The sequence below is a fragment of the Ctenocephalides felis genome, unplaced genomic scaffold (assembly GCF_003426905.1).
Source record: "Ctenocephalides felis isolate EL2017-DRISC unplaced genomic scaffold, ASM342690v1 CF-g0.4_SCAFFOLD_01604, whole genome shotgun sequence".
Lineage (NCBI taxonomy): Eukaryota > Metazoa > Arthropoda > Insecta > Siphonaptera > Pulicidae > Ctenocephalides > Ctenocephalides felis.
Window position 1 is genome coordinate 7,427,474 of NW_020537758.1, and position 23,397 is coordinate 7,450,870.

General features: G+C 28.2%; 1 protein-coding gene across 1 annotated transcript in view; it reads right to left on the reverse strand.

The window, feature by feature from the left end:
* Positions 1-23,397, reverse strand: part of LOC113373291 — a 213,324-nt gene that overhangs the window by 81,698 nt on the left and 108,229 nt on the right. Inside the window, exons 16-23 of the mRNA XM_026613599.1 lie at positions 22,358-22,461; positions 22,144-22,290; positions 19,436-19,610; positions 17,980-18,261; positions 6,734-7,090; positions 4,629-4,814; positions 2,500-2,705; positions 2,153-2,398 (exon numbers count right to left, since the gene is read on the reverse strand). Coding sequence (XP_026469384.1) covers positions 2,153-2,398; positions 2,500-2,705; positions 4,629-4,814; positions 6,734-7,090; positions 17,980-18,261; positions 19,436-19,610; positions 22,144-22,290; positions 22,358-22,461 — 1,703 coding nt within the window. The remainder of the gene's footprint in view (positions 1-2,152; positions 2,399-2,499; positions 2,706-4,628; positions 4,815-6,733; positions 7,091-17,979; positions 18,262-19,435; positions 19,611-22,143; positions 22,291-22,357; positions 22,462-23,397) is intronic.

Sequence of the window (23,397 nt, forward strand, 5' to 3'; positions counted from 1 at the left end):
ACAAAAAGTTGTCTCCTCAGATTAGGCATAAACCTGACCAATTTCAGGATCCTCAGGAGACGAAAGGTTCTCAGACTGACAGACCTGAACTGCCGGCCCTTTCGCCCAGGAAAGTTTGACATAATTCGATGACACTAAAAATTAGGATTTTTTTTGTCAGTAGACGATTTTGGAAAATTTTCTTAGAAAGTATAGAATTTTCTTAAAATGAGTGAAAGTAGATAAAATTATCTAAACTTTGTGTACTTAAATTTTTTTCTGTCGTACAAAATTTTATAGAATTTGAATCTGAAGTTCAAGATTCTAGTCGTACCTCAAACCTTATAGAAATGTTTACAAGGATGGTACAATTTTCAAACTTCAGATGATTTTAGAAAATTTTCTTAGAACGTATGAAATTTCTATAAAATTATGAATTATGAAAATCGTGAAAATAGATAAAATTATCTGAACTTTGTTATACTCGGATATATTTAAGTTCATACAAAATTTGATAGAAATTTTGTACTTCAAACCTAACAGAAATCTTTGCAAACTTTGGACGATTTTGGAAAATTTCTTAGAAAGTAATCATTTTTGATAATCCCCATCAAATAAGATAAAATTATCTAAACTCTTATATACTTAAATTTGTTTCCGTTCATACAAAATTTTTATACAATTTCAATTCTAAAATCGTACTTAAACTCAAAGAAAATGCTTACAAAGACATGGTACAATTTTTAAAACTTGAAACCATTTTGGAAAAAATTTTAAAAGCATATTATTTTATAAAATATTGTGAAAATAGAAAAAATATCTATCTATGTTATACTTATTGTTAGATAGATTCTGGTTCATACAAAATTTTATAAAAATTCAACTCTAAACTTAAGATTATAATTGTACTTCAAACTTAGCACACATGTTTGCAAAGACACGGTACAAATTTTCAAACTTTAGACCATTTTGGAAAAAATTCTTAGAAAGCATAAAATTTATATAAAATCGTGAAATTAGATAAAATTATCTAATCTTATGTAAGTTGTTATACTTAGATATATTTTGATTCATACAATTTTTTTTTAGAATTAAAACCAAATTTAAAATTCTAATTGTACTTCAAAATTAACAGAAATCTTTGGGTATCAATTTTCAAACTTTAGTCGATTTGGAAAATTTTGTTAGAAAGCATCATATTTTTATAAAATAATGAATAAGTGTATAGATAAAATTATCTGAATTTTGTAATACTTAGATATATTTAGGTTTATACAAAATTTCATAGAAAGTTAAATTTAAAATTTAGAATGAATGACATGGTCAATTTTACAAATTTTAGACAATTTTCGAAAATTTTCTTAGCGAGTATCAAATTTTAAGGTACAAATATTTAAACTTGGACGATTTAAAAAAAATTTGTTGAAACACTGTAAATTAGATAAAATTATTCAAACTTTCATTTACTTAAATTTTTTTATCTCCATACAAAATTTTGAGAAAAATTTAATAGTTAATACTATTCTATACTCAAAAACTGACAGAAATGTTTTACATATGGTACATATTTTTAAACACGATTTTGAAAATTTTCTGAGAAAGTAAAGAACTAAGATAATGAATTATAAAATAAAATATATTCAGAATAGTTTCCGTTCATACAAAATATTATAAAATTTAATTCCAAACGTTAGGAATTCAAAATTAACATTATTTATTAACTACGGTTACGTCCGAACATTCTCTCTCTATAATATATATATATAATTATATATATAATATAATATATATATATATACAACTAAGTATATAAATTATGTTACATCCGAAACATGGTATTAATTACAATCCATTAAACTTGCTTCTAATGTGATATGGACTAATGTTACCCATATATACAATATATATATATATATATATATATATATATATATACATCGACCCTTCGTTAATCTCAAGAAAGTTTCATCCCTTCGTAGTTCAGGTAACATTTAATCTAAAAAAGATTATTTCTCCCGTTTGATATATTAGTCGACGTTCTTTCACGATTCTGATAGGAATCATATTTATGAATGAGCAGGGAAAAAATTGGGAATTGATCACATATGGTAGAAAAAATACGAAATAAATTAATAAAGATGGTGTGAGATTTGTAAATTTAATTTTTCCTTACCTTAAGACAACTATAACGCCATCAAAGACATTGAACCCGTCAGCAACGTATCCGAAGGGTCCTTCAGCAATTATTTTCAGGGTCATTTCGACTGCAAAAATCGCCGAAAAAACCACATTGGAATATTCAACAGCCACTGTTAATTCTTCAGGCTGGTCGTGATACTCAATTCCCATTGATAAAGTGTTTATTAAAATCGCCAGCAAATTGCTTGCTGGAAATACTTGTGCTCCACCAGGAGTTTCACTTTGCGTCGGAAACAGGAACAACATTAGAACAAAATCTGTAGAAAAATTTTAAGACATAGTCAGGGTTTTATTTTTGTAGTGGGTAAGTTTTTTTATTACCTGTAGACTGCAATGAAGCACCTCAAAATTAAAGGTCTAGGTTGGTCAGTATTAGGTGATCCCTGAATCGTGGTTGTTTGAACATCACACAAACAAGGGTAGTTTTCATTTTGTAACTGATTTGTTGGCCCTAAATCCATATCGATTTGGTTGTGAGGGCCAAAACTTTGCTGGATGTTTGAGGACTCGTCTGGTTTTTGAACTCCCTGGATTTTTTTTTAAAAAAATCGGTTTAAGTAGCATTGTGCCACATAACAAGTTGCAAAATTCATTCAAAAATTTGACGATAAATTTTTGCAAGTCCATATTTCCAAAATTATTCCACCATTTGATGATTTTCTATGACCAAATAAGAAATACTATTTATTTTCATCAAAGTTGTCCGCCCTTAACATTTATTGAAATTTGAAAAAAAAGATACATTTAACTTTTTTTTACTTTCAAAACCTATTTATTCTCATCAAGCTCTGTTCACCCCCTGGAATCAATTTTCTTCTAATTTTAATCTGAACATAATTTCAGTTAAATTTTTTTTTGGTTTAAAATAATGCTTAAATGTCACTTTAAAACAACCCTAACACTTTTTTTAAATTTGAATTCAAAATTATATACAAATCTACATTTTCACTCTTCTTTCACAAATCTCTATTTCAATTTTCTGTCTTATCTCTATATTTATTTTAGTAATAGAATAATTTTTCACCACTCTTTTAGTCAGTGATTTATTTATTTTTTGATTTTTTATAACCAAACCTGTTTTCACAGGCCTCCAATATTTTAAACTATAAATGAATTTCCTTATATCATAAAATTATCATCAATATTTTTCACTTCCCATAGGGTAAGTTATAGTAATTGCAAAAAAATCGAAAATGAAATTTTTTTTTTCAAAACCTTCTGAACATTTTGGAAAACCTTAAAAAAACGGATACAAATTTTCGTCGACGATTTCGGGAACACGGATAAAGCGATTTGAATGATTAAAAAACCATTCAATTCCTATTAACGTGGTAATTAGTTTTTGGCAAAGGCAGGTTCAGTCATTCCGGAGATACGGCGCAAAAAGTGCCAAAAATAGAAATTGAATTTTTAAAACAAGTTTTTCAAAAAAGTCAACTTTCTTTCGAAAGTTTTAAAAATCTCAAAAATTGATTTTTTCAGAGTCCTAAAATAAAATTTAATCTTTTTTAAAAATTTTAATTACTGGTACTGGAAGTTCCAGCAATTTGCCTTAAGGCACGATGCCATGCATCACTAGTTTAGTTATCAATTACAATTAAACTACCCGGCTGATCTTTATAAAGGACGCTACTGACAATCAAATTTGACTTGAGAAAGTAACAGAAATTTGTTGACTTGAAAAAAAAGCAAGGAAAGAACTCTACTAGCGAGCGAAATAAATATCGATATGTTATAAAGAAATTTAATTCTATTGACAAACAAAATAAATACGGACTCGACATAATAAAAGAACTCTACTGACGAGCAAACTGAATCCCACATAGGATAAATAAAAGAGAATTCTACTGAAAAAAAATCGACAGAATAAAAAAAAGAACTCTACTGACAAACAAAATAAATATCGAACCTATGTGCTGAGAAGCAAAGTGGACAGATTGAAAAATTAAAGAAGTCGACTGGCGAACAAAATAAACTCTATTGACAAGCAAATTTTGCTTTCAAAAAAATATAAATAGAACTCTACTGACGAGCAAGTTCGACTTTATAAAAGAAGCAAATAGGACTCTACTGGCAAGCAAACTGAATCTCAGAGCCTTTGAATTAAACTCTACCGACAAATTGAAAGAAAAGGATCTCTACCGACGAGCAAAATTGATTTAGAAGGAACGTAAACGACTATACATTATAAAAAAGAAGATTTGTACTACGATGCAACTTTAAAATGTTTATTTATCTATGCCGATTTCCTTGTTAATATCGGTACGCACACAACGACACATCTCTATTCACGCGACACGATAACTAATCACAATCGACCCGTATAGAAATGATATCATCGAAAGCGAATGACTTTCACTTGACCTTGCCGTAACAATTTCCGTTGCATTTGTACGGATTTACACCCTAGTCGAACGAATGTTTGTTTGAAGTATCTTTTAATGATCTACCTTGCTCAAAGAATTGAAGAACGAGTCCAGAGCAATTTGTCCAGTCGGCAGAGCCGCACTCAGGGCCCCTGAAAGCGCCAATAATTCCTGACAAGTCATCGCAGCTTCACCCAAGTGCAAATCCGGGCACTCAACAATCGCAGACTGTTGCATTTGGGACGTCGTACTTTGCAGAGGCATTGGAACCTTAAAAACCAACCAAAAAATAAATTCTTGTACCAAAATGTAGACAACAATCATTTACCATTACTTAATCATTAATCATTCTTCACTTATTTATTTTTTTAAGAGTTATCTTCATAAGCGTAAACAGTTTGTTTATCTTAATGGATTCTTGAGCAACATTGAAAATATCAGTTCAGGTGTTCCTCAAGGATCCATTCTTGGTCCACTACTATTTATTATTTTTATTAATGACATTTCTGATATTATTAGCTGTCCACATTTATTCTTTGCAGATGATCTCAAACTATTAGGTTGTCAAATATCTCCCTTCCGCTTTTTTGCTCTTGGTTTATAATACAAAAAGGCGGAAGGGAGATATTTGACAACCTATTATATCTCAAAATAAATTCTATTGATGACTGCTTATTATTACAGTCTCAACTTGACTCTTTCCACTCTTGGTGTATCTATAACAAATTACATTTAAATATATCAAAGTGCAAGATTCTTAGTTTTTCACATAAGCGCGTTCCAATACTTTTTGATTATAAAATTTCTAACACCAGCATGGATAGATGTAATAAAATTTTAGATTTAGGAGTTCTATTTGATTCTGGTTGTTTTCCACGGATCATATAACTGATATTTGTAATAGAGCACATAAATCTTTAGGTTTGATACTGAGAAATTGTAAACAATTTAAATCTACCAATGCACTTCTTTGCATGTACTATTCTATTGTACGTTCAAAATTAAATTATTTGGTATCCTCATCAAATCAACAATTCTGATGGGGTAGAGAAGGTTCATGCCTTTATTATAAAACATATAAAATTTACCCTGAACGTGGCTTTGACCACAACACTTTACTAAAAGAATTTGGTATTCCTTCCCTTGCCTCACGTCGATTTATCTGTACAAATATGTTCTTATTTAAACTTTGCAATAATTCTATAGACTGTCCTCTTATTCTCAATCAACTATCCTTTATTGTTCCAAGGCTATCTACGCGTTCACAATTATTTTTCAATTATCCTACTCCTAAATCTAATTCTCTCTTAAATTCGCCTATTTTACTTATGTCCTCTAACTTTAACTTAATTAATAATGAAATAGATATTCACAACACTTCACCTAATCAAATAATCTCCATATGCACAAGTTAACCTTTTTATTTTCTTTTCAAATATCTCATTATTTTATCTTATTCTGTTTATAAATAATATTGTTACATTCTGCATTGTATGTAATTTTATGTTAAGCATTTTATGTTAATAACTATATATTGTAATTTTGTATATAAGGTTGTCAAATATCTCCCTTCCGCATTTTTTGCTCTTGGTTTATAATACAAAAAGGCGGAAGGGAGATATTTGACAACCTATTATATACAAAATACTAAATAAATGCACATATTTGAACCCACAACTTATGCATTTGACGTTCAATGCTTATTTTAAAGTATACCGAGTTGCTGTAGGTCATCATAATATTAAACAAAATTAAAAAGAAAGGAATTCTGAACATACTTCTCTAACATCTTATTAACACCAAACCAATACTTTGCAAACTACTTCCAAAAAACTACATAAATACATAAAATTGAACCCATATTTTGTGAATTTGACTTTCAATGCTTATTTTAAAGTATACCGAGTTGCAGTAGGTCATCATAATATTAAACAAAATTAAAAAGAATTGAATTCTGAACATACTTGTCTAACATCCTATTAATACCAAACAAATACTTTGCAATCTATTAGGTTGTCAAATATCTCCCTTCCGCCTTTTTGTATTATAAACCAAGAGCAAAAAAGCGGAAGGGAGATATTTGACAACCTAATATATTTTAATTGTTATTCGTTATGTAAAATAACTATATTTTTGAGTCCTCTTGGAGTAATCTGTGGGCTATATATTTAAATAAATAAATAAATTACCTGCCAGATGTCACCATCCCCCGTCTGCGTAGTTTTCTCACTCGAACAAACATTGGCAGACGAGCAACTGGCACCACCACCAACTCCCAAATTGGATACCAAGTTGACAGTAGACCCCAATTGACCAGTTGTCAAAGGGACAATGTTGACAGCCGATCCTAAAGGTACCAGGTTGAGTCCTGATCCCAAATTCGTGCTGATCGGAACCAGGTTCATAGAACTCGCCAAGTTGGGGTTCAGAGGGGCTGCTGAATGGTGGAGCAGAACCACATCGCTGAAGGCGACTGAGGAGGAACCCGATTTTCTTCTGCTGGATATGGAGGGCGGTGGTGAGAGCAGGCCGGAGACTGATTGGTTCTGAAAAAAAATAGAAGTTGAATTTATTTCTTCATATAAAATGTTAACTCATTTCATTATTGTACTGTCTATTTGTAGTCAAAAGTTCGTTTTGTTCGCCATGAAATTATATATGTAAACTAGCAAACCCGATGAACTCCGTTTCGCCACCAGATGGTTTCGTGAGAAAAATGACGAAATTTTTTGTTTGTTTTATATTTGAAGAGGAAAAATGTGATTTTATTATACAACAGTAACGAATTTATTTTGATTACAAAAATGAAGTGTTTTTTAGTTGAACTTCTCTGAGTAAATGAAAGTGAATCCGCAAATTATCCGTTCCCGCTCTTTGGTAAACCACATTTTTTGTTTTCTGGTCTGGCGTTAACACAAACAAAGCGGATGTTTTTCCAACTCGTGAACAGGCAACGCATAACTGCCCATGTGAAAAACAATGATTTTCTAAATAATCTATTTGAAATTTATCCCGCAAACACTAAGCGATTGGCCTTGCGACTTGTTATTGTGAACGCAAGGCGAACTGGAAATTGCAATCGTTTGAAGTCAAACGGAAGACCAGTCGGAATCATTGGTATGTCACCAAATCGCCAGCAATTTTTGATTTAATGGTGAAATTCAGTGCGTGCACATTATTATTCTTTGCGGCAAGAATGGCTCGTTGACTTAACCAAGCATAATTCTGATAATTCTCACTAATGTCATTACTCGAATTTTTAATTACGGTGCGTGAAGTTCCAGTAGCTTGCATTAAGGCACGATGCCATGCACAATTAATTTTCTTAGCTATAAACCTTGCGGAGCCCGAGACCTTTTCAACGAATGCAAAATTGTCGAAATCGTCAGGAAGGAAAACCCGACTTATTTTTATATATATAGAAGATAACAAATTATTGATTATAATAATGGTTTTAGAAAAGTCAAGTTAGCATAGAAACAAAACGAGCCTGTGGGCTCAACATTGATGATGATGTAAATAGAAAAATATCCATAACTGACCTTATAACTAAAAGACAAGTGTGTATATAATTAATTATTAAGCCAATTTGTTCGAGTCAAATTCTTGTAATATAACATTATTGGCTGAATTCATATAACTTTAATTTTCAGCATGGATTAGCCAAAGCTGGAAACCTTAAAAAAAGTTGGAAAATGTGGCACTTTAGACGATTTTGAAAAATTTTCTTAGCGAGTATCAAATTTGGTCAAAACGTAGTGAAATAAGACAAAATTATCTAAATCTTGATATATACTTAAAATTAGGGTTTATACAAAAACCGACATTTCAAAAAACCGGTTTTCGAATTGTAATTTTACTAAAAAAACGGTTTTAACCGGTTTTTGAATTTTATATAGAAAGTAAAATTTTTGCTCGAATATCCTGTAATTCATCTGCAAATTTAGTGTTTGACTGAATTAATATTATTTTTATTTTATTTAGTAGAACTAAAAAATAATAGTTTATCTTGATAAAATAACTTTGAAAATAATTATTCGTTATTCATGCATCATTTTCAAATATAAGAATGAAAATATTTTTATGATAGTAGAAGGAATTTTTTCGAATATATAAAAATAATACATTTTTAAATAAAAAAAAATCATTAAATTGGAATAAAATAAAAAAATATTAAATACATGTTGTTATATACTTTTTAATATCAATTAAGCTAAACTCTGTTATTGTCTGTTCTGAGCAATTTTAAACATTCTAATTATTTTTTTTTTGTGGCACTTTAGAAAACTTTTTGAAAAATTTTCTTAGCGAGTATCAAATTTGGTCAAAACGTAGTAAAATAAGACAAAATTATCTTAATTTTGTTATACTTAGATATATTTAGGTTCATACAAAATTTTATAGAAATTCAACTCTAAAATTTAAGACTCCAATCGTACTTCATACCCAACAGAAATCTTTGCAAAGACCTGGTACAAACTTGAGACAATTTTGGAAAATTTTGTTAGAACGCATGACATTTTTATTAAGTATTTTTAAATTAGATAAAATTCCATAAATTTTGCCATACCTGTATTTATATTTCTCCATATGATATTTTATAGAAATTTAAACATTTAAACATAAACATTTAATAATTTAAACATTTAAGTCTTGATATACACGTACTTAGATTAGAATAATATGTGTTCATGCAAATTTTCATAGAAATCACATCAAAAATTTTATTTATAAAAACTTTACTCTAAAATTTAATATTCTATTTCTAGTTTAAACCTAAAAGGAATGTTTGCAAAGACTTGGTACAAATTTGAAAACGAAATTTAAAAAAAAGTTGGAAAAAGTGGCACTAACAGGACCTGAAGAATTCTTACTTCAAAAATTATTCAATGAATGGTTTTTATTTCATTTTCAATAAAATGCAGTCCGTGAATTTTTCACCCTATAAAATCCAATCGTAAAATTTCCATTTCCATGTCGAGTGCATCATATAAATCGTACCAATTATAATGCCGGATATATATCCTATGATATGACTAGAATAAGATTATTATCCTTGTTAAATGATCCGTTACATATTAAATACGACTTTCAATAATAGTTTGGAGTTATGGCACGAATTCTATAATGCTCAAACTATTAAATTACATGGAAATACTTTGCCTTGTGCCTACTGGCAGATGGAAAGTGTGAAAAGTTAATTTTTGGGAAAAAGTGTTTTATTTTATATTGGTTTTAATTTTATATAATTATTATTGTTATTAATTAGTTAACTAAAAACTTATAATTTAAAAACACTTAAAAAATTCTGAAACAAAATATTTCTTTCATCAAAATACCTAAAAATTTGTAAAAAAATACTAATATTGTCAAAATACTTTAATAATAATGATAATGATAATAATAATAATAATAATATTAGGATAAAACACTTAAATTTGTTAAAGTATCATAAAATAACCTAAAATTTGTCAAGTAAAATAATTATTTTGTAAAATCATTGTAAAACTTATTAAAATACTTATTGAATTTGTAAAGAAATACTTGCAACAAACAAACTAGTTATATTTAAAAATAATTAAAATTAACTAAATATAAATAAGTTTATAGTAAATAAATTAAATAATAAATAAAAAAAATTAAGTAAAATTAACTAAATATAAATAAGTTTATAGTAAATAAACTAAATAATAAATAAATGAGTAATAAAATAGCTAATAGTTAATTAAATTATATTAAATCTGCAAAATATTGACTTGAGCCTTATTATAATATTATTATACCGACGGCTTGTAAAATAAATAAATATATATAAAATTTCCATTTACCGATTATTATAAAAATCTAAAAATTAGTAACAATCTATTTTTCATGTCTCTACTCTAAGAAGTAAGGGCTGTAACACACTTTTTTTGGACAAAATTTTTTGTTTTTATTTTTTATAATGTGGCATAGAAAAATACATACAACCCTGCATTTTTACTTTTTCATCACCAACCCCTATTTATCATAGCCATTTTAGTAATTTAATCATTGTTTATCCCGCGTTCATTCATTTAATATTTTTGACATAATTTTAGTACAGATTTTTGAGCTTAAAGAAAAAAGTTTAAACTTTACTTTATAATATAATTTATTATTATTAAGGATAGTCCAATCCCAATTCTTTTTTTATTTTGGGGTCAATATTTTTATTTAATTATTTTAATACGAAATCAACAAAACACATAGATCTTTTTTAGTTCAAATTACTATTTATTTTTATCAACTAAAGCAGTACTTGCGTTTTAGACATTTGTTTATTATTTACTTTATAAGTTTTATTTATCTATTAGCAAAAAATATTTATCTAAAATAAGAAATATTTATCTAAAATATATAGAATATTCAGGAAATTTATTTGAAATAAAATTATCTATATTATTTTCTAACTTATATACTAGGTATACTTTAAATTTGATTTCAAAGTAGAAAGTTAGTACTACAACTTCATTTTAGTGACTTTGTTATTTTTTTATTGTTATCTAGGATGAATAAAATATTTGTCAAGTTTTTTTTTAAATTAAACCAACAATAATATTTCGTAACATCATAAAACTCTACAGCAACTCGATATACTCTAAAAGTTACAAGAAAAATTATAAACAAATGCAAAAGTGACTAATATGCAAGTTGACTCTGATTAAAATTCTTTGTTTTCAAATGCAATTTTAAACTACTTGACCATCCCTAACATTTATTTAAATTTTAGGACCAACTTTTTTATTTTAATTTTTCATAAATTGAAATTTGAAAAAAAGACATATAATTTTTTTACTTGCACACTTTATAATTATTTTCATCAAGCTCTGTTCACTCCTTTTTTTAAATGTTGGAATCAATTTTCTTCTAATTTTAATTTGCACATAATTTCAGTTAAGATTTTTTTTGGTTTACAAAAATGCTTAAATGTTACTTTAAGAAGCAATTTGGTTTTGTTAGGGGTTGTTCAACCCTAACACTTTTTTTTTAAATTTGAATTAAAAACATATATATATATATATATATATATATATATATATATGTTTCATCTACTTCATTTAGATATCGTGTCGTTTAGTATTATCGACATGTGTTGTATTGTGTATTGTATTGTATATTGTATTGTATTGAACTAGGGGTAGTAGGAATTGTGCATTTGACGATGCGGACCGACAATCGAATTATCAGTCATTTGAATAATGGACGAAGTTTGAATACGAAACGACGACATGATCTCCTCTATATATTCCAGAGGACGAGGACGAGAAATGATTGACAGGACACAAACACGAACGAACGGTCATAAAACGTAAATTTTTACTTTAAAAACACAATTTAATTTTGTCAAGGGTTTGCCACCTTTTTGCCTTTAGTTTGTATTACTATCTCAGAAAAATATATGCTACCCTCAATTTTCACCACACTTCCCTATTTTAGTATTTCAATCATTTTTCACACTAAATAACACCACTAATTTTTGTACTAAAATAAATTAACTAGTTGTAATAAAAATGTTTTTTTTTTACAAATAAACATAAATAATAAAATTTATTATTATTTAAGTAAAACCATACATAACTATTTAATAATATTTTCTTAAAATGCTTATTTAATATAAACACAATAACACAAACTTAAAAAAGTCTAAAGATAAAGATAGATCCTACTCACGAGTCAATGACTAGAATTTTGGAGAGAAATACCAAAAAAAAAGAACTGTACTGACGAGCAAATAACTTAGAATTTCAAGAAACAGGACTCTACTGACAAGCAATTAGTGAACAAACAAGAAGTTGAAAGAGCTTTTTTAAATATTACTTTATTATTAATAAAATTTTGACCAACAGTATTGACTATAAGTAAATGCTATTACCAGAATTATAAAAATAAAAACGGACTCTACTGACGAGTAAAGGACTAGAATTTTGGATAAAATACAAAAAAACTGCACTGATCAGAAAATAAAATAGAATTTTAAGCAAAAGGACTCTACTGACAAGCAAATTAATGAATGACTACTGACAAGGAAATAACTAAAAAAAATAATAACTAAAAAAAAACTTACAAAATATAAAGGAAAAAAGACTCTACTGACAAGCAAATTAATAAACGAACATTAGGTTGAAAAGGGACTCTACTGACTAATTTTTTCTTATAAAATATACAAAAGAAACTCTACTGACGAGCAAACACCTTAAAATTTAAAAGAAAAAGGACTCTACTGATAAGCAAATTATAAAAAGGCATGAGGTTGAAAAGGGACTCTACTACAAATAAAATAAAAAGAGAGCTTTACTAAAAAGTAAATAATTTAGAATGTTAAGAAAAAAGAACTCTACTGACAAGCAAATTAATAAACGACCATGAGGTTGAACAGGGACTCTACTGACGACGAAATAACTATTTTTTTTTACAAAACATACAAGAAGGACTCTACTTACGAGCAAATACCTTGGAATTTAAAGTAAAAAAGACTCTACTGACAAGCAAATTAATAAACGACCATAAGATTGAAAAGGGACTCTACTGACGAGCAAAAATCTGAAAACAATTTACGAAATAGACAAAAAAGGACTCTACTGACAAGCAAATAAGTTCAAATGTTAAGAAAAAGGACTATACTGACAAGCAAAGTAATAAACAACCAAGAAGTTGAAAAGAGACTCTACTGACGAGCAAAAATCTGGAAACAATTTACGAAATAGACAAAAAAGGATCGAATACCTTAGAATTTAAAGAAAAAGACTCTACTGAAAAGCAAATTATGAAAAGGCATAAGGTTGAGAAGGGACTCTACTGACGTGCAAATAACTAAAAAAAAATAAAACACAAAAGAGGACTCTACTGACAAAAAGCAATTTAGAATGTTGAGGAAAAAGAACTCTACTGACAATCAAATTATAAAAATATTAGAGAATAAGGTTGAAAAGGAACTTTACTAACGAGCAAATGACTAAAAAAAATAAAATACAAAAGATGACTCTACTGACAAAAAATAATTTAAATTATTGAGACAAAGAACTCTACTATCAAGCAAAACGAAAAACGATGATTGAAATAAATAAGAACTCTACTGACGAGCAAATAGGTAAAAAATACAAAACAAATGAAAAAGGACTCTACTGACAAGCAACTTAGAATTTTAAGTAAAAAAGACTCTGTCTGAAGAGAAAATAACTAACACATTTAAAAAAGATAATACTACTATCAAGCAAAGTAAAGAAAGATCTTAGAGATGAGAAAGGAGTCTACTGAAGAACAAATCATTAGAAATTTTAGAAAAAATATCAGAAAAAAGGACTGTATTATCATGCAAATTTAGTAAAAACAGAAAAACTACTACCGCGAAAATAACTTGAAAATTAATAAACCAGTGAAAAAAACTATATAGTTGTCAGTAGAAAATCTTCTTCCATAAATATCACGAATTAATTATTAAAAATTTTGCAGCCCATTCGTCGAAATAAAAAATAAGTTAAGAATAAATATTTTTCATTATTAACATATGATAATCAAATGACAGAGATATATGTTTAAAGAATTGAGAACAATTGTCATTATCAATTCCTTATACACATATCTCTGTATTATAGATTACATATTCTGAATGATGACACACATCAAGTGTCGAGACTTAAAACAATAAAGAAAATAATTTTTTTAATCTATTTTTTACTTCGAGATTTAATTTTAGCTTCCAAATTCCATTTCAAGATTCCTTTTACAAATTCGTCCCATGTTTGTTATTATTATTTGTTCCCACCGCTGCCACCATGTCGATTTCTATATTCCTATGCTGCTCACTTTGATATCGCCGTTGTATTTATTTGGCAAACACAAAACAATTCCAAGTTCAAATAACGAAATACAAATATTGAAATATTATATTTCATAGATTGCTCTGAATATGAATAATAGGATTTATGGAAATTATTGTTGGGGAGATGATATATGATAAGGAATTTAATAAATTAGATGGCGGTCTCTGTTTTTGTACATTAATTTGATAAAATGTATTACGATTCTATTGGCGTTGGTTGTAATAATTAATTTGCATATTTGATTATGTCGGACAAAAGATATCGTACAAATAACTGGAAGGTACGATATAAATATAAATATATATATATATATATATATATATATATATATATACATATATATCGATTACCGTCATGTGTCTTTTACTAACAAATCACTTCATCACTTCATCAGATGAAAACAAGATTAATTCCCAAATATTATTGCCATATCATCATCATCGTCATATGTATCGTGTGTATGTATGTATGTATGTATATATATTGATAAATATATACGTTTTGTTACTCCTTGGAGATTTTCTCCTGGCCATTAGTATTTCAATGGGAAATTCATCATAATAAATAGGCCGTGACCCGACGTTTTATATGACAGTATACGGAGTCTATTGTAAAGGATACTAAAGTATATATATATATATATATATATATATATATATATATATATATATATATATAGTGATTTACCATGATGAAAATAAGAAAGATTCAATAACACGCCAAAGGTTTTCCTGTAATTTATTTGCACTAAATATTCTAGCATTCTTTCCACAGGGGGTACGACTTAAGCAACCTTTATATTAACTTCTGGAAGGAGAAGTTTGTTTGTTTGACGATTTGCTATTTTTATGTTTTTTCGACGTTTCGAGTTATTCTGAATCCAATGAGATCAAATTTAAGGAAAAAGTATGTATGTGTGTGTGTGAACTGATGTTATACCATTAATTGACGTTTTCTCAAAAACAGCTGGACCGATTTCAAAAATTTAAAAACCATTTGATGTATCTCGATGCGAACTATCGTTTCTCACGATTGACCGAGCCGTTTCTTTGCAATTTCCATAGAATTCTAAAACTTCTTGTCCATATAACAGCTCACAATTCGTGGTCGATTTTAAAAAATTTAAAACTGTTTGAAAATAATGTAAATAATGAATTTTTTGACGATTTTTATGAAAATTTTTTTTTGACGATAGATATCATAGTCCTACAGAACAAACTGAAATGTTACCGACCTACGACAAGTAGTTTAATTTTAAAAATTCATCAAAGTTTAGAAATATATTATAGCCAAAATTTGTGTCAAAATTCGCTTATGTGATATGATAAGTCAATAAAGTCACTTAGAAATGGCTTTAGAATTAGCAAAAAAATTAATAAATAAATCTACAAAACTTCTCTAGTTTCGTAAAAAATATTATCATTCATTAGAATTATCAAATTAGATCTCGAACTATGTATATGATATATGCAATTCTGAGAGTATTTTCTTATACCAGATGCTTTCACAAAATAATTTATTATAAAAGTTTTTTTAAAAAAAGCTTTCGACGTTTTTCAAGAAATATAAAATTGCGATAAAGTTCATACACTGAACTGTCATACGAAAATTGGTTTAATTATATAAATTAATTAAAATTTAAAATAATAGACTAAAAATATTATCAAGAACATGTACGTGCACTATAATAAATATAATTACAAATATTATTATTAATGTGTTTGAAAAAATTCTATTGGAAATCTCAATGTTTAGATTTAATTAAAAGCAAAAACTTAATTTTCAAGATAAACAGCTGAAAATTTTATCTAAATACCTAAATTCCAATTTTTATTGACTAGGTTAATTAATTCATCTCTCGGCAAGTTTTTGTATCTTACCTTAAGGGGTTACATGGGTTTCCTCAGGCAAAAAACGGCATTTTTTCAATCATTTTATTTTACATATAAAAATGAAATATTTTAACGATTTTTTTCTATTTAAAAGATACATATTTAATAAACATTTTGTAAAATTTTCAAAAAAATATCAAAATAGCGGCCATTGGACGAAGGAAACAAATAACAAATGCAAATTGGATTTTTGGCAGACGTTTTTATAAAAAAATGCAAATTTCGATGAAAATTTCTCGACATTGTTTTTTTTAAATAGTTGTAATTAAAAAACAAAAAAGTCGTTCAAGACCTTGTAAATTATATCTCGAAGACGTGTGTAAAATTTCATCAAGATCGGTTCAGTAGTTCGCAAGAAATCTTGACAAACGTCTTTGAAAACATAGAGAAAAACGCGTTTGAAGTTTTAATCGACAATAAAAGTGAACCTTGAGAGAACCTTTCATATGATATTTGTGAGTTATTTGACAAAAACCAAGAAAATGTATCAAATTTTCTATTAAATGCTGAAGAAAATAAAAGATCAAATTCAAGGCCGTTTTATTCCAAACTTTTATATCTGGGTGTATATAACTGTTGGCATGGAATAGTATTAAATTTTAAGGTAAAGGTAAAATGCCACTTTCATCTTAGTTATAATTTTAATCCTCATATACTTTATAACACGATCCATAACATATGTATTAACAGAAACAGAAATGTTTGAAATGTAGGAAATGTAGTACGAAATGTAGTCATACACACTCGAATGTATGAAATGAGATGAGAGAGCGATGGAACAGCGATGAATAATACAATAATTTATGCATGACAAGCATTGAAATTTCGCAATCTCCACTTCGCTATATTTCACGTTAACAATCCTTTGAGGTAGGAAAGAGAGTGTGTGCTCTCTCGTTTGCACACACATACACACACACACCATAATTCACACCAAAAGTTATATATACACAATCCTAAAATTTCACACTCTAAACTAAACTCTAAATTTCCTTGCTCCCAAGGGCTCAAATGGTTCCAAATTGATAAGAAACAATTCTCTGAAAGTTTTAGCTCTTAATATTAACTTTTAGATAGTGCGAAATTCATTCAAACTTCGTATGGAAAAAGCATGGAAAAAATTTTGAAAATAAAAAAAAAATTTAGATATAACTTAGCGACAAATGAATTAAAAGTGAAAATTCGTGTCATTTTTTATTGAAAATTCGACGCTCTTGTTTTTCATACAAATCTATGATCGAATTGCGCTCATAATACTAACCCATAAGTAAATGCCGATATATAAATATAAAGTGTAAATATGCAACTGTTTAAACATAAAAATAAAATTGTCGATAGGCAGTTTTTTAGGCCGTGTTCCGCGTCATTTTGTACCGCAACCTGAAACAACGCGTCGCCGCAGGTCAAAAACACAACGCTGGGACTAGCCCAAATACCATTGCTGCAAACCTCAAGTTTCATATATAGTAATACATAAAAATTATAAATATTAATAATAACAATATTGAATTGCGCTCTATCTAATAGGCATTATTAAAAGCTAAAACTTTCAGAGAATTTTCTTATATCAATTTGGAACCATTTGAACCCTTGGGAGCAAAGAAATTCGAAAATGCCCATATCAAGAACCACCCTACGTCTAAACACCGATCAAATAAAAAATAATCTTACTACACATAAATAAATTTTTATTCTACTTACATCTCCGTCCACAGTTGCGGCGCTGGGTACCCTCAAAAGGGCAGGTCTTAAGCCCTTTTTTTCAAACCCTTTTGTTTGTTGGTCTCCGCAGGCGTGGTGGAGCAGCAAAAGACTTGGAGGTGTCAAAGTCACTTGGGCATCGCTCAAAGAATTATCTGGGCTAGACAAAGGTAATTCTATGCAACTGGAGGACGTCGGTCCTCCAGCACCACCGGCGGCAGTGTTATTCATCAACATTTGTTGCTGATTTGTTGGAGGCGGGTATAAGGGCTGGAGAGCCATCTGAGGAAAAAGATAATATATATATATATATATATATATATATATATATGAGCCGTTCAGTGCATACATTGACTAACTCCGAAAGTCAGAAAGTGGAGAAAAGCGATAAAGTAATGTATATTGCTTTTAAAAATTCCTGTTATAATATAAATTGAAAAATATATTTTAGAACGTATAAATACATATATAGCTTACATGTAACGGTATATAAGATTTATAACTATTAATAGTGAGAAAATAATTATCATTGAAGTTGAAGTTTTGATATGACTTGTGGAGTTAATCAAGTTTGCAACTTTTTTTAAACTTTAAACTTTTTTTTTAAAATTCGGATCTTCATTGTAGTCACACTTAAATTGTATTATATATCGTTGGGTTTGGACCTTTCTATTCTAAATTCAGCGTATTTTAAGCCAATTTTCTGGACACCCTGTGATGGTTACTTTTCTGTTATTGATTTATTGTTCTAACTAAATAAAAAATAGATGAAAAATCTTAGTGAAGCATTCGGCTTAGCTAAAATGGCGCTTTTTTCTTAAATGTTTTTACTATATTGTATCAACTATCTGGTAAAATTATGTCTCGATTTTTTTTCGCACGTGACTCAAATAATGACAAAATCTTGATTTAATAGATTAATAACTATTTTCACCGACCAGAAATTTATTTTTAATTAAGTTAGCTCTTATTTCCGTACTTTGAACAAGTTTCAATAAACTTCAGGCAGTTTTAATATTCTTGTTTTGCCGGGTACACGAATTTTAGTATGTTATTTTTTCAAAGTTTGTAACGCCCTCAACGTCTTTTATAAAACTAGATGAATTTTTTTTTCGAGATCCACAACACCCTACAGTTCTGTGTTCTTAATCGTAATTCATGAATTTGAAACCCGAAATCCAACCCAACCAGAATATATACACTACAGAATGGAGTTAATCAAAATGTCTTCTGAAATAAATGACTTATGGATTCAGTGGTCAAAAAAAATTTTCGTTTCACAGTGGCAATTTTTATTCTTTTGGAAAATTATTATAATCATAAAAAGTTATGATTATACCAAGTTTTTTTCCCACTAATATCTCAGTTTTTTCAAAAAGTGGAGTTAGTCGATGTGTGCACTGAGCGGCTCATATATATATGATGAAATCATCCCTTAAGTTTATTTGTCCCTTACCATATGATTGGGTCCGATAATCATTTGACCAGCGGCCTGTTGACCCAAAAGTGGAGACCTTTGGGAATTTAGAATATTTTGCCTTGACCTGGGACAATGGGGATGATGATAAATTTGTCCTTGGGCGGGCGAAGGACCGCCCTTTGACATCAGTGATTGCTCTTTTCTATGTTGCCTTGAAATGAAAAATAAAAACACTTTACATAACTTCAAACTTAAAATATTTTTTATTAAAAACTAGATAGAATTGTTAGTATGTAAATTAAATTAGTTGCTGAAATAGAAATATAAAATTAATTTTGGAGACATCAAAATTTTCTGAAAATTAAAAAATTTAGGACGTAAAAATTAGGATTTTTCAAAATTTAATATGAAAATTATTACCAAAAAGAAGAAAAGTGGTCAATTCTGGAGTACTTCAAGGAACAGTTCTAGGGCTACTTTTGCACTTATTTCGTATAAACTTAACATAACCTAAAATTTATTATTAAAAACTATATGACATCGAGTCTTAAGGCAAATTGCTGGAACTTCCCGTAAAAATTTTGAATAATAGAATTTAATAAATAAACAACACAAGCAGAAAGTTTTTTGAATCAGTCAAAATTCATTATAATTTTAATAGTTAATTAATTCTCTCAAAATCTGCAAATTTTTGCATATTTAGCTTCATATCTCCAAAACGGCAAAAACCTGGCTTTGCCAAAAACTAATTACAACTTCTCCCCATTATTTTAAATTGAATGTTTTTTAAATCATTCAAATCGGATGCTTAATTCTCTCAAAAACTCGGTTTCTATTTTCTGCACTCTTTGCTCCGTATCTCCGAAACGGCTGGATCTGCCTTTGTCAAAAACTAATCACCACATCTCCCTATCAATAGGAATCGAATGATTTTTGAACCATTCAAATCGGTTGATCCGTGCGCCCGAAAACGTTGACGAAAAAATATATTCACACGTACACACACGCACACACATATATACATTTTTTCTAAGGTATGCCAAAATGGGACGTTAATAAATCAAATTAATTAGTAAAATAAAAATATAAAATTAATTTTGTATAAAAACTAAGTTTTTAATAAAATAGAAAATTAATTTCAAAATTTTTCTGGAGATTAAAAAATTTAGGACGTAAATATACTCTTCTAAATTTAATATTAAAATTATTACCAAAAAGGGAGAAAAGAAGAAAAGTGGTCAATTCTGGAGTACCCCAAGGAACAGTTCTAGGGCTACTATTGGACTTATTACATATAAACAATTAGAAAAATATATTAGCAGGTACATATACAATATTCTAATAGATTTTAAAATTCATAGGGAACACTGTGATAATAAATTCAGATGACTTGGATACAAAATTTAAAAGAGGAATTCTAAAGTTATTGAGATAAAAAATATCGGGAGGATCAAAAATCGCTTGGAGCCAATTTTAGAAGAATTCTAAAGTTATTGAGATAAAAAATATCTGGAGAATAAAAAAAATGACGTGAATATACTGTTCGAAATACATTATATAAATTATTTACCAAAAAGTGAGAAAAGAAGAAAAATGACCAATTCTGGAGTACCCCAAAAAATAGTTCTAGGGCTACTTTTGCACTTATTACATATAAACAATTAGAAAAATAAATTAGCAGTAGATATAGAATATTCTAATTAATTTTAAAATTAATGAAGAACACTGTGATAATAAATTCAGAACGCTTGGAAACAAAATTTAGAAGAATTCTAAAGTTATTGAGATAAAAAATATCTGGAGAATAAAAAAAATATGACGTTAATATACTCTTCGAAATACATTATGTAAATTATTACCAAAAAAAGAAAAAAGAAAAAAGTGATCAATTTTGGAGTACCCCAAGGAACAGTTCTAGAACTATTTTTGTACTTATTACATGAAACCTATTAGGAAAATAAATTAACATGTAGATATATAAATTTCTAATAAATTTAGGGAACACCGTAATATTAAATCCAGAACGCTTGGAAACAAAATTTATAAGAACTTTAAAGTTATTAAGATAAAAAATATTTTTTAGAAATTTATGAAAAAATATGTATAGTTAATTTGAAATTAAATGAAAATTGTATTTGTTAAGTAGAAATTGAATAAAAATTAAGAAAAATAGGAATTACAGAATTCGAAAAGCTGAATGGAATTAGTAGTAAGAAGAAAAAATATCAGAATTTGCTGAGATTAAAAAGAAGTATGAAGAAAAAAAATAAATGAAATAAAGATAGAAGTTGAATAGAATTAGGAAATTGATAGAAAACAGCAAAAATTGAAAAAATTAAGAAGAAGAGAATATAGAATAAGATATAAATAGATTGAATATGATATGAAAAGTGCTCAGAGGAAGCGAGGCCAAATAAAAAGTAAAAAAAAACGCTATATTATAATGTTTTTGTTAGTGAAAATGTCTATCTATTTGGTGTGAGATCAGGATTTTTGCATATAACAAGCAGCAGAAGAATGTTATGATATAAAAATTCTATATAGTGTAGTTATCATAAAATTTCTCCTTGCCTGTTTATATGTGAAATACGCCTGATCACACAGTAAATCGACATTTTCTAACAGAAAAAAGCATAAGATAGCGTTGCCATGCAATGCAGAATATGCCCCGTAAGTCTAGAATATATAAATATCTATTATTATATTCTATTATTATTAGTGGTTAGTACAAAGTACAAAATTACCTCCTATACCTATAAAGCCTGATCCTCTTCATGAGCCTCCTTTTGTACCTTCTGTAAATGTGGGCGATGTACCTAACAATTTCTGCATAACAAGTCGCAGGTTCGCTGTTGTTCGTCGAAGAGGCCAAGGTCGATGTCGAATTAAACCTAAAAATAAAATATAGAAAAAAAAAAAAACATTTAGTGAAAATTGAGTAGAATGTATATTTCATACCTGGCCCTTTCTTGACGCATTCTGGCCATTTCCCGTTTTTTGGTTTCACTAAATTGTGTGGCAATGACGACTAAACACAAGTTGATCATGAAAAAGCTTCCGATCTGGAAAATAAAAAATAAATTAGTTAAAATAAATTTTAGGTGATATTCTGGATATATATATATATATATATATATATATTATAATATGATATATATATCGATTACCTCCGTATCACGTAGGTTCCTATATATTCAATATTTGCTATAAGATCCCATTGGGAATTTTCTGCAGCTCACGAACCGTAAACAGAATATGAAATAAGTCTATTTTTCATACAAAATACATACTTGCAATACATACTCTATAATGCACTTCGACGTGTGAATTCGAAATATGAACTTGAAATAAAAATTTAATAAATCTAATCCCTAAAATAGGTGTAATTTATATTTGATCTTTATGTGAAAATGTGATGATAAATAAGAAATAAAATATTGCACTTAAAAAATTTCACTTAAAAGTTCGATTTGCTTATTTTTGTGTTTTTAATGTTTTAAGACATTTTGAATCGGTTGACACAATAATTGGTGTAAAAAAATGTGCAAAATTTGAATTTTTGTCTACGATTTCAAAATGTAATGAATTTATTAGTTTTGTGAGACGCTTGGCGAAGTCGTGGCAGCAAAGTGTGATTTTTTTTTTTTAATCGCAAAACTAGCTGTAAGTGGAATTCTTTTTAAAGGCAATTAGGGCATCGTTAGGCCTTAAGGCAAATTGCAGGAACTTCCCGTATCACAAATTATTTTTTTTTAAAAACAAACAACATTTTTGAAAAAAATTACTTCGAAAAAATTAGATTCTTAAGAAAATATAATTTTAAAAAAAAAAAAATGTTTTCTTTATTTTTACATATTTTGGAAGATCTGAACTTTTTTCAAAGCAATCGTACTGCTTTAACTGCATAGAGACAAAATATAAAGCGCGTAAGCGCCGCGTCGCTGTCTAACGGATAAACATTGGTACGGAACCGTAGAAATGTAAGCAAAATTTATACT